The 12,347-nt window shown below is 45.0% G+C and overlaps 1 protein-coding gene across 13 annotated transcripts in view; it reads right to left on the bottom strand.

Moving 5' to 3' along the window:
- Mast4 (microtubule associated serine/threonine kinase family member 4) overlaps window positions 1-12,347 on the bottom strand; it is a 656,456-nt gene that overhangs the window by 165,792 nt on the left and 478,317 nt on the right. The window contains exon 1 of one of the 13 annotated variants that reach the window (XM_045139078.1): window positions 10,663-10,758. The exons of the other annotated variants lie outside the window; for them this stretch is intronic. Within the exon in view, the coding sequence (XP_044995013.1) occupies window positions 10,663-10,700 (38 nt within the window). The 5' untranslated portion in view covers window positions 10,701-10,758. Of the gene's footprint in view, window positions 1-10,662; window positions 10,759-12,347 lie in introns of those variants that run through there. 13 annotated transcript variants of the gene reach the window in all.

Raw genomic sequence — 12,347 nt, 5'->3', positions numbered from 1 at the left:
GGAATGGCTATTAACAGCAATTTACATTCAGGAATGTTTCATATTTGAACATTAAATGTGTTGAAAGGGGGAGGGAAGCAAATAAAAAAATATCTAATTGCTTTCTTAAAATACTGATGGCAAGTCAGTAAAGACTCAGAACAATAAGAAAACTCTAAGAAGTTTTGTTTCCTAAAACAGTATTATCTTTTACTTACATTTATTTATTTATGCATTTATTTAGACAGAGAGAGAGAGAGAGAGAGAGAATGAGAGAATAAGAATCAGTGCTCCAGGGCCTCCAGCCACTACAAACAAACTCCAGATGCATGCGCTCCCTTGTGCATCTGGCTCACGTGGGTCCTGGGGCCTTGATCCTGGGTCCTTCGGCTTCACAGGCAGGTGCCTTCACCACTCAGCCATCTCCCCATCCCGTAAGACAGTATCTTCTCTTCAACAACTTGTTCCTGCCAACCACTTCTCCCTATGTCCCGAGTTCCACAGAAAGGATTTGAATTAACTTTTAAGAAGGATGTCAGCCTAAAGCTTATGCGAGGCTCACTCCAGACTTCAACTTGGCGACAACGCTCCTCACTGTCGCTTTTTCACTGGGGAAAATATGGAGCACCAGACTGCCAACCGAGCTCCGTCATGTGCTGCGCAGTAACGCGAATCACAAGCTGGGCAGTCATCTCACGCCGTCGTGAAGACTCCCTGGCGGCATGAATTAAGATTCACAAACATGTTCACGTCACTTCGGCCTAGAAATCTCCATTCTGGGAATTGATCCTAGGAAATAGTCCAAAAGAGAGGAAAAAAAAAAAAAATTCTCTCTCTGACTATGTTCACAGAGCAGTGCTTTTACTCAGTAACCCTTTATGAAGTGTCTCCTCTGCGCCAGGCACTATGCTGGAATTGAGTCTGCGCTGCAAGACACTTGTAATCAGGTGGAAATTCAGACAAACGTCTGTGGAACTGCAGTGGACCGGGCTAAACACTAACAGGGAGGGACTGAGCGCCCAGAAGGAACCGAGATGTGAGGATTTGCTGGAGGATGGGTAGTGAGAAGGAGTTAGGAGGACTCTGCATCACTAGAGGCCAGGATCTTGTCATTTCTTCACAATATTTTAACATACAAGTTCATGTTAAAACACTGAAAACATCCTTATGTTTCTGACATATATTCCTCCATGTTTATTATTATTATTTTTATTTTTTTTCGGTTTTTCAAGGTAGGGTTTTACTCTAGTCCAGGCTGATGTGGAATTCACTATGTAGTCCTAGGGTGGACTACCCCAATTCTCAATTTTCTACTAGGCACCAGGGTTTCCCTACTCATGTCTTCTAAGAAACTCTGAGTTCACTTTGCTTAAAGAGCCAAACAAGGGCTGGAGAGATGACTAAGCGGTTAAGGCACTTGCCTGCAAGAAAAAAGAATCCAGGTTCGATTCCCCAAGACCAATATAAGCCAGATGTACAAAGTGGCACATGCATCTGGAGTTCGTTTGCGGTGGCTGGAAGCCCTGGCGCATTCTCTGTCTCTTTGTCTCTCTCTCTCTCTCAATCTGCCTCTTTCATTCTCTTTCTCTCAAATAAATAAATAAAAATATTTTTTAAAAGCCAAACAAAACAAGCTCTCACACACAAAAAAGGGAGGGGGAGCTGGAGAGATGGCTTAGTGGTTAAGATGCTTGCCTGTGAAGCCTAAGGACCCAGGTTTGATTCCCCAGGACCCACAAAAGCCAGATAAACAAGGCGGCACATGCACCTGGAGCTTGTTAGTAGTGGCTACTAACAAAGAGTTGGGTTTAAAAAGCAGAGGTTGGCCAGGCTTGCTGGCACACATCTTTAATCCCAGCACTTGGGAGGCTGAGGTCACTGTGACTTTGAGGCCAGTTGGAGACTACTTAGTGAATTACAGGCCACCCTGAGCTAGAGTGAGACCCTACCTTGAAAAACTAAAAAAAAAAAATAAATAAATAAAATAATAATAATAAAAAGAAGAAAGTAGAGATTGACTATAGCTAGGCAGATATACCGTGAAATATGCTCCAGTAAAGCCGGTACGCTCCACATGACACATGCCTGAATTTCCCCCATCCTTGAAGCGTCCTTGGCATGCTGTTTAACTCAGGGCATTCTACAAGCCCAGCGGTGGGCACGTGGAGATGTCTCAACATGTTCAGTCCCACTCCATGGCTCGAGGCTCTGGTCTCTAGCCATATTCCAAAAGAGGAGGAGGGATGTGGGTTCTAGAAGGTTCCCTAGGAAGGCCCTACCTGAAAGAACCTTCTGGGTAGAATGCCTAAAGAGGTGAGTACCTGAAACAAAAGACTGAGCTTACACAGCCAGAAGGTGAAGTTGACATTGACCGTTGGTTTTGCAGGTTTTGAACGAGGGCAGTGTGGGGCACGGGAAGCGTCAGACTGTGCCTCTTCTTGGCTCTGCCAACCCGAGCGCTCTTCTACACTCAGTGCGTTCTGTCTCCGGGCACAAAATAGCCTCGGACAGCCCCGGAGCGAGGGTCTTTCGGTGCAGCTCCTCACCCCAAACCAGGCTGGGCCGGGCATGGTGGCGCACGCCTTTAATCCCAACCCTGGAGAGGCAGACGTGGGAGGATTGCCATGAGTTCAAGGCCAGCCTGAGACTACACAGTGAATTTCAGGTCAGCAGAGCGAGAGCCTACCTCGGGAAGAAAAATAAATAAATAACAACTAGCCTGGGCCTACATGCTGGAGCCTGGCCACTCCTGCCCTGAGAACTTCACAGTCTATCCTATCTAAGGTCTGCAAAAGGTTACATGGATACCAAGGCTAAGAGGTGAGGTGACCAGAGAGAATCCAAGAAAGAAATGTCCAAATCTGAAGTCTGACGTCTTTCTACCCTGAGAGCAGGGCCTCACAGGTTGAATTCAGATGAACAGGGGTCTACTGGAAAAATGGCCAGATTCAGTTTGTATCACCTAACCTGAGTCCATCTGTCATGAGACAGAGAGGATATTAAAAAGTGCTCGCAGGACTGGAGAGATGGCTTAGCAGTTAAGGCGCTTGCCTGCAAAGCCTAAGGAGCCGGGTTCAATTCCCCAAGACCCATGTAAGCCAGATGCACAAGGGGTGCACGCATCTGGAGTTCGTGTGCAGTGGCTGGGGGCCCTGGTGCACCCGTTCTCTCCCTTTCTCCCTCTCTTTCTCCTTCTCCCAGATAAATTTAGTATTAAAATTTAAAAAAGGATGTGAGGGGCTGGAGAGATGGCTTAATGGTTAAGCGCTTGCCTGTGAAGCTTAAGGACTCTGGTTTGAGGCTCGATTCCCCAGGACCCACGTAAGCCAGATGCACAAGGGGGTGCACGCGTCTGGAGTTCATTTGCAGTAGCTGGAAGCTCTGGCGTGTGCCCATTCTCGCTTGATCTATCTGCCTCTTTCTCTCTCTCTGTCACTCTCAAATAAATAAAAATGAACCAAAAAAAAAGGGGGGGGGGATCTGAGGACGGGCGAGATGGCTCAGTAGTTAAAGATACTTGCTTACAAAGCTGGATAGCGTGGGTTCAGTTCTCCAGGATGTAAAGCCATAGACAGAAAGTGTCAGATGCATTTGGAATTCTTTTACAGTGGCACGAGACCCTGGAGCTGCCATTCCCGCCACTCTTTCTCTCTCCTTGCAAATAAATAAATAAAAACATAAAGCATGTGGCAGTTAATCTTTAGGAGGCCTATAACCGAGCTGGGAAACTAGGCGGAGATAGGAAAGCTAGTACTGGCCAATGGCCTGAACTACCACCCCTTGAGGACAAGAAGAAAGAAACTGTCCACACGACATGCAAAGTTCAGGGCCTGAAACTCAAGGAAAAACAGACAATAACCATGAGTGAACTTTAACCGCCTTCCTCGCTCCCCTCCCCCGTTTTCCTCTCAAGATATTGAAGACTTCATTTGCACTGGTCCTCATTTGGACCCTTATGACAAGGTTCAAGTCCAGCTCTGCGGCTTCCCACCTCAAAACTTCGGTGGCTAAACATTAACTAACTCATCTTACAATGAGAAGAATTATCAACCAGGTGTCTTGCCACTTTCGCTTGTAGATTCAGAGTCAGTATGCTTAACTTTCTAATGGGTTATTTATTTATTTATGTGTAAACTGAGAGAGAGAGTTGTGGGGGAGAGAATGAGAATGGGCACACTAGGGCCACTAGCCACTGCCAACAAACTCCAGATGCATGGAGTTTTGCATCTGGCTTTACGTGGGTACTGGGGAATTGAACCCGGGTCGTCAGGCTTTGTAGGCAAGCGCCTTAACCACTGAACCATTTCTCCAGCCAGTATGCTTTACTTTCGTAACAAAAGAAGTCACCTGGACATACTTTTAGAGGTCCATAAATTTTAATCCATGACATAGGATTAATAATTTTTTAAAAGTTTCCATGACTAAAACTACTTTTAAAAATCTTTATTTATTTGAGAGAAATGGAGAGAAGGAGTCAGACAAAAAGAGATGAGCGTGGGGGCACCACAGCTTTCTGCAGCTGCCAAATGAACTCCACACACTACTTCGTGGAGTACTTCCTTTCCTTCCTTCTTCCCATCTTCCTCCCTGTAGCTTTGCTTTTTGTGGCTTTATGTGGGGACCGGGAATTTGAACTCAAGTTGTCAGACTGTCAGGCTTGGCAAGCAAGCAAACACCTTTAACCACTGAGCAATCTCTCCAGCCCTGAAACTACTTTCTTTAAAAATCAGAAAATAGGGCTGGAGAGATGGTAGGTATTCAAGGCATTTGCCTGCAAAGCTTAAGGACCCGAGTTCTATTCTCCAGTACCCGCGTAAAACCAGTGCCCAAGGTGGCACGTACATCTGGAGTTCATTTGCAGTGGCTAGTGGCTGTGGCATGCCCATGCTCTCTCTTTCTCTATTTGCCTCTTTCTCTCACTCTCTCAACAAATAAATAATTAAATATTTAAAAAAAAAAAAACAGGGATGGAGAGATGGCTTAGCAGTTAAGACACTTGCCTGCAAAGCCGAAGAACCTGTGCAAGGCACAAGGTGATGCATACATCTGTAGTTCATTTGCAGTGCCCGAAGACCCAAGCATGTCCATTCCCTTCCTCCCTCCCTCTTTCTCTCTCCCCCTCCCTCTCTCTCAAATAAAGATATGTTTAAGAAAATCAGCAAACATCATTTAGAGAGTTGTGAAATATATCTTAAGTGCTGATTTTCCTCAGAGGGGAGAAAGGCAGAAGGGAAAGGGCGAACTGGGGCAGATGAAGGAAAAACACATCTCTGCACCTTGCGAAAACTATGTTAATTGGCTTGCTATCTAGCAGGCCTGTTCACATATGTAAGGGATGGAGTTTAGATCTCGAGTTTAACATTTAAGCCTGTGGGGAGATGGTAATTGGAATTTGAGTTCATAGTAGTATTCTTCAGGGGAGTATTTCAAGAGAGCTCTAAGTACAAGTTTAAAACAAGAAAAAGAAAAGAAAATAAAGAAAGAAGAGGAGGAGGAAAAGGAAGAAGAAGAGCCCTAAAACGTGAGGCATTTCAAGGTGATGTTACTGGCAGTTATTAGCACCTAGCTGCACTCCAGGGAGGTGGCTGGAAAACACACCCTGGGCATTCCTCTCTTCTTTTATCTCTCCTCCCTTCTTTGACACCTCTCTCCCTCCCTTTCCTTCCTTCTTCCCCAATCTTCCTCCCTGTAGCTTTGCTTTTTGTGGCACTGGGGTTTGCTATGCCCCTAAGCTTTACTCCAGCTCCCTGCTTTTTACTTTTGATTTTGAGACGAGGTCTCATGAGATTAACCCAGGCTGGGTACTCAGTCTGTAGCCCAGGTAGACCTTGAGTCTGTGGCCCTCCTGCCTGGGCCTCCCAAGTACCTGGGATTACATGAGGTACCACCAGGCTCAGTTCCCATTCTTTCTTGTATTCGGCAATTTTTTTTATATATTTTATTTTTATTTATTTCCTTAACAGAGAAAAAGGGGGAGAGAGAGAGAGAGAGAGAGAGAGAGAGAGAGAGCAAGAGAGAGAATGGGCACGCTAGGGCTTCCAGCCACTGCAAATGAACCCCAGATGCGTGCACCTCCTTGGGCATCTGGCTAACGTAATGTGGGTCCTGGGGAATCGAACCTGGTCCTTTGGCTTTTCAGGCAAATGCCTTAACCACTAAGCCACCCCTCCAGCCCGGCAATTATTTTTTTAATTCCTACAATCTAAACAATGCAAAGCTGAGTCTTTGCAAAAAATTCACCTGGGGAAAAAGCAGACCCTAAAGCAGGAGGAACATCAGAGTATAAATGCTGGGATATGTGTATTCACTTATGCAAACATGATCAGAGAAAAATAAAACACGTTATATTTTTTTTTCCTTTTTTCTTTACTCATTTGAGAGAGAGAGAGATGATGGGTGCAGCACCAAGGCCTCCAGCCACTGCAACTGAACTCTAGAAGCATGTGCCGCCTTGGGCATCTGGCTAATGTGGGTCCTGGGGGATCAAATCTGGGTCCTTATGGATTGCAGACAACTGCCTTAAATGCTAAGCCATCTCTCCAGCCCAAAGCCTGTTAAATTTTTTAAAAAATATTTTTATTTACATATGAGAGAGAGAGAGAAAGGGAGAATGGGCATGATAGGGCCTCTAGCCACTGCCAATGAACTCTGGACGGATGCACCCCCTTGTGAATCTGGCTTATGTGGGATCTGGAGAATCGAACCTGGGTCCTTAGGCTTTGCAGGCAAGGACTAAGTCATCTCTCCATCCTCAAGCCTGTTAAATCTTTACCAGTGGTTATATCTGAGTACTCGATGTGGGGGTAATCTTGTTATGATTATTTCTGTCTTTCTTATTCTTTATCCTAAGCGTGTGTTAGTGTAACATTTAAATGTCATGTAGTTTCACTGGAATTAAAGCATAATAGAACAATAGGAGAAATTGACTAATTGTTTTTCAAAGAAAGAAAGATGTCTTGAATTTATATTTAACAAAAATAGACATTTGAGAGTGGAGAGATGGCTTAGCAGTTAAAGGCACTTGCTTGCAGAGTGAGATGGCTCGGGGCGCAACTTCCTGGTACCCACATAAAGCCAGATGCACAAAGTGGTGCATTGAGCCTGGAGTTGGTCCGCAGTGCTAAGAGGCCGTGGTGCACTCATAATCTTCCTCCCCCACTTCTCTCTCTCCTTAATTATTAATTAATTTATAAATAATGATGAATAGCGTAAATATAAATAAATTGTATTTATAAATAATTCATTGGTTATTTAGCAAATAACTAAAATTTATAAGTGCCTGTTTGTTCAGCCTTCCCTGACAAAGAAAATCTCCAACTGAGTTGGCTCTCCAAGCTTCCTTTCCAATAGTCAGAATCTGCGTTTCAACTTCTTGTCTCACACACAGGCACACACTGTGGATTTACTCTCATGGTACCATTTCCTTCCCCACCCAACAGCTCCATGTTCTTTGGAACCATTTTGGCTGTCAAATTTGTTTGTCTGGTTTCCAGCAACTTTTTCATCTATATTCAAGGGTTCTTTATATGTTGAACTGTACAACCATAAAATAGAATTTGTTTAGTTTATCCTTTTCTTTCAAATGTCTTAGTCTAATGTATTTTCTCACTCTTTCACTTAACCTTATCAACCGTACAATCAAATTATGGGCTAATTATTCTTCTCACAAAGGATAGTGTTGGGCTGCAGAGATGGCTCAGCAGCTAAGGCGCTTGCCTGCGTAAGCCTAAGGACCCAGGTTTGATTCTCCAGGTCCCATGTTAGCCAGATGTCCATCATGGCACATGAATCTGGAGTTTGTTTGCAATGGCTAGAGGCCCTGGCACGCCCTTTCTCTCTCCCTCTGTATCTAATAAACAAACAAAACGATAAAACAATTTTTAAAAAGATGATATTTAAAGAGAATAACCAAATGTACATTAATACTTTGGATGGGATCTTGAAAGAGAAAAGGAAGGTTATTAGGGAAAAGCAGATTGTCTTTGAGACAAGGGACCACGCCACATTTTAGGCTGACAAGCAACTCACTATGTATCCTCGGCTGAACTCAATCTTGCAATCCTCCTGCCTCAACCTTCCAACTACTAGGACTGTAGATGCAAGCCAACACCTCTGGCTAAAAAACTAAAAATACGGTTTAACTGAAAAAAAAAAAAAAAGAAGAAGAAGAAGACAGACCACAAAATATCTTCTAATCTTACATTCACATGATCAAATTATCCAAAATATCCAAAACTTTTGAATAGAAATATTCTGTATCTTTCTTGTGGTATTAGCACATGACTGTTATTTTATAAAACTTAAATTCATACCTTAAAAGTATGACATTGCTGAATGTGAACTCTCTCAATAAGCTGGTTCCAAAACAAAATGGGGCTGGAAAGATGGTTTAGCGGTTAAGGAGCTTGCCTACAAAGCCAAAGGACCCCGGATTGATTCCCCAGGACCCTCGTAAACTAGATGCACAAGGTGGCACAAGCTTCTGGAGTTCCTTTCCAGTGGCCGGAGACCCTGGCATGCCCATTCATTCTCCCCCTCCCTCTCAAATACATAAATAAAATATTTTACAAAGAAATGGACTTTGTTGTCAGGTCTTCCTTTTTCCACATTCAGTAAATACAAGTGGTTAGATCCACTCTCTGTAGTATCTGAGTTATTAGCTGTCATGAAACCCCCTCACTCACACACACACACACACACACACACACACACATATACACACACACATACATACACATACACACACACATACATGAATGAATGGATGTGTGAATACTCAAGGTTTTATAATACATAGAGGGAAATCAGCCTGATGGGCTGGAGAGATGAAGCCATGAAGTGTGCTTCCTGCACACACAGGAGAGCCTGAGGGGGCTAAAGCCACCTGAGTCTAAAACTCCAGCTCCTGCCCAAAGAGCCGGGTGTGGCCACATGTGCCTGTAACTCCAGTCCTGCAAACAGGAGACCGGGGACTCGCCCAGCCAGTTCTGGTATCACTAAAGAGACTGCGGCTCAGAATGAGAACAGGTCACCCCAAGTTCTGCTTGGGCCACTTCAGGGGAGCAAATCCCCACCCCTCGCCACAGGGGAACAATACATAGAGTGTTGCAAGGACATATACATGTGCATACCCCATACCCCCCCAAACACAACCCACTATATACACAGAAAAAAAGAGTCATCGAGCGAGAGAGAGTGAGAAAGAAAAGAAGAGAAAAGAAGAATGAACAAGCCATGTGCACTGGTGTGTTACTCAGTCAAAAGGCCCGTGAAATAGCAGCTGCTCAGCACTCCATCCTAAGCAAGGCTTCAGTTTGAAAGCTCAAGCCCACTCCTACACCATTATGACCAGTGATGTTTCAGGATGAGGAAATTACAGGAGAACACATATACAATTTCCATTAATGGGAAAGAAAAAGCAGCAGGTGGCAATTTTAAAACAAAGTAAAACCCACTTCTGTGTCCCACTCTCTTCCCTCAGACAGCAGGTGGCATTTCTATAGTAAAGATCAAATTTATCGGAGCTCTCTGTTCCACAAATATCTTCCAAATTGCCAAGAGGCTGCCGTTCTGCAAAATTAACATACTGGGGCCGTACTTCACAAATATTATTTGCAATAATTAGTATATTTCTGGAAGTCTGTATCTTTAGGAAGCAGGACTCTCCACTCGTTACTGGCTAGATGTGGGGACTATGACATCATTTCCCTCTGTGTTTTATCTGTACCACAAACATCATGATGTTACCTTTATCACAGCACTGTGGAGAGGATTCAATGAATCAACGTGTGTCAAAAATTTTCCAGGGCTAAAGAGATGGCTTAGCAGTTAAGGCGTTTGCCAGTCAAGCCAAAAGACCCAGGTTCAGTTCCCAAGTATCCACGTAAAGCCAGATGCACAAGGTGGTACATGTGTCTGGAGTTGGTTTGCAGTGACTAGAGGCCCTGGTGTGCCCGTGCGCTCCCTTCCCTGCCCCTCCTCCAGTTGCCCCCCTCAAATAAGTAATAAATAAATAAATTTTCCAACAGATACTTTTGCTTCCCCTTCTCCTCAGCTAGGAAAGAAAAGCCTGTAAGATCTGCCAGTGACTATATGTTACTATAATTACTTGCCTACCTCTCTAGTCTCACTGGATTGAAAGAGTTAGTCAAGACGACCATGCCATACGTTATCTCTGTTCCCCACGTGCTGACCATATTGCCCGTTATATACAAGGCACTCGATGGCTATCTCCTACAGAAATGGAGAAGTGAGGGAACGAGACTCGACCGCAGACCCTGTCCATAGAAGCCAAGCTCACACGAACTAGGGTACCGGGTTATCACGTTTCAGAGGGTGGCTCGGGCTCTCTGGCAGGCTTCCAGGTGATTCACAAGTCACCCCTCCCAGTATTTTTAACTGCAACTAACTTCCCATGTTTCACAGGTAACCCCTCCCGCTCTCAGCTTCCCGTCTTCTGGTCCACTGTACAATCAATCACTTGGCTTGCCTGGCTCGTGCTTGAAAGGCAGTCAAGGGAGAGGGATGGAAAGAAGACTTCCTTAACTCTAGGCTGGGGAGTCCCTGCCCTCCTCAATCCAAACCCTAGGACACCTTCAGAGCCTGGGTCTCTGACCAGCATGCGAAGGCAGGGTAAAGCATCAGCCAAAACATGACAGTGCCCCAGGTCCTACAGATACACACCTGGGACTTCCCGACACGGTCCAGACGTGCTGAGCCATGAATGCCTCCGAACCATGATAGTTCCTCAATTAGACTCGAAATCAACCCTGTCAGGCGGCTGAAGGACCAGCTAGCCGGGCCACTGCCTGCCGGGCACACCCATCAACAATGGAAGGCTTGCAGAGAGAAGGCTGTTTCTCTGGCTGCTGGCTGCTCATGTCACTCACATGGGAACTAAGGAACGGGGCTTAAGACAAGGCTACAATCTTTCTGGAACAATAGGTTATGACGAGCTTCCTTAATGCCAAAGTGAGTGTGCAGCAGCGATTTCTGCTAAGTCAAAGGATGTATAAAGGGCATATGTATTTACCCTGGCTGGCCTGAAGCACTTCTGACTGTGTCTCGCTGGCAAGAGTCACAGCCCTTTCTTTCATGGGTTTCCAACCCGGGGACCACTCTATAGAGTGTGTGTGTATCCCAGGAATGACTTGAAAAAAGGGGTATGCTACCAGTGTGGGACCACCTCAGTGTCTGCATGCTGTAACCCAGTTTACCCCAAGTGTGATGTGAGAAAATACACTAATTTTAAGTCTCAAAAGGTAAGAAATCTGGGCTGAGGAGATGGCTCAGTGGTTAAATGCAATTGCTTGCAAAGTCTGCTGTCCTAGGTTCAATTCCCCAGTACCCACATAATATCAGATGCACAAAGTGGCCCATGCATCTGGAGTTCGTTGGTGATAGCAAGTGTTTTTCATTCTTTCTTCCCCTCTTTCCCGCTCTCTTTCTTTCGCTCTCTCTTTCTCTTTCTCTTTTCCCTCCCTCCCTCCCTTCCTTCCTTCGTTTCTTTCTTTTGAGGTAGGGTTTTACGTAGCCCAGGCTAACCTGGAATTCACTATGTAGTCTCAGGGTGGACTCAAATTCATGGTGACCCTCCTACCTCTGCCACCCAAATGCTGGGATTCAAGGCGTGCGTCACCATGCCTGGCTCATTCTCTCTCTCTCTCTCTCTCTCCTTGCAAATAAAAACATATTTCAAATAAGTTAAAAGAAGCCATTAAATAATTAGCAGTCGTCACCATGTCACATAGAAAGTGGTCCTACAAGGAGGGGGTCGTGGTGAAGACTTTGCTGGTAAAACAGCACCCAAAACCAAAACATGGATTGAGGGGAGCAGGGCACTAACAGTGAGCCTGGACCTATGTTAAGGAAAGCACACTACTGATTTCTCAGCTATAAAAATTCTTATTTCGGCTGAGCGTGATGGCACATTCCTTTAATCCCAGCACTTGGGAAGCAGTGGTAGGAGGATTGCTGCAAGTTCGAGGCCACCCTGAGACTACATAGTGCATCCAGGTCAGCCTGGGCTAGAGCAAGACCCTACCTCAAAAAACATAACAAAACACACAACTCTTGATTTCTAATGCTAACTTACCTGAATGTGGTGAGAGGGAAGACATCTATCTGCTAAGAAAGGATGCCACACAGGAACATGACAACCTGTTTTGTTTTGTTTTGTTTTTTTAATCATTCCATGGTCCAAACATCTAACCTTGGACACTAAACCCTAAAGCACACAGGAAATTATGACTCATCGGCACAGAAGCACTCCACTGACTCTGCAGCACAAATTACCACCCCCCGTGGCACCCTCTGCCTGTCTAGCCACTGGCCACTCTGGCTATTTGAGCTCAGAGGCGAGCAAGCCT

This window comes from Jaculus jaculus, chromosome 20 (assembly GCF_020740685.1).
Source record: "Jaculus jaculus isolate mJacJac1 chromosome 20, mJacJac1.mat.Y.cur, whole genome shotgun sequence".
NCBI classification, from domain to species: Eukaryota; Metazoa; Chordata; class Mammalia; order Rodentia; family Dipodidae; genus Jaculus; species Jaculus jaculus.
The sequence above is the reverse complement of the archived record's forward strand: the minus strand, read 5'-3'. Positions and strand labels throughout refer to the sequence as shown.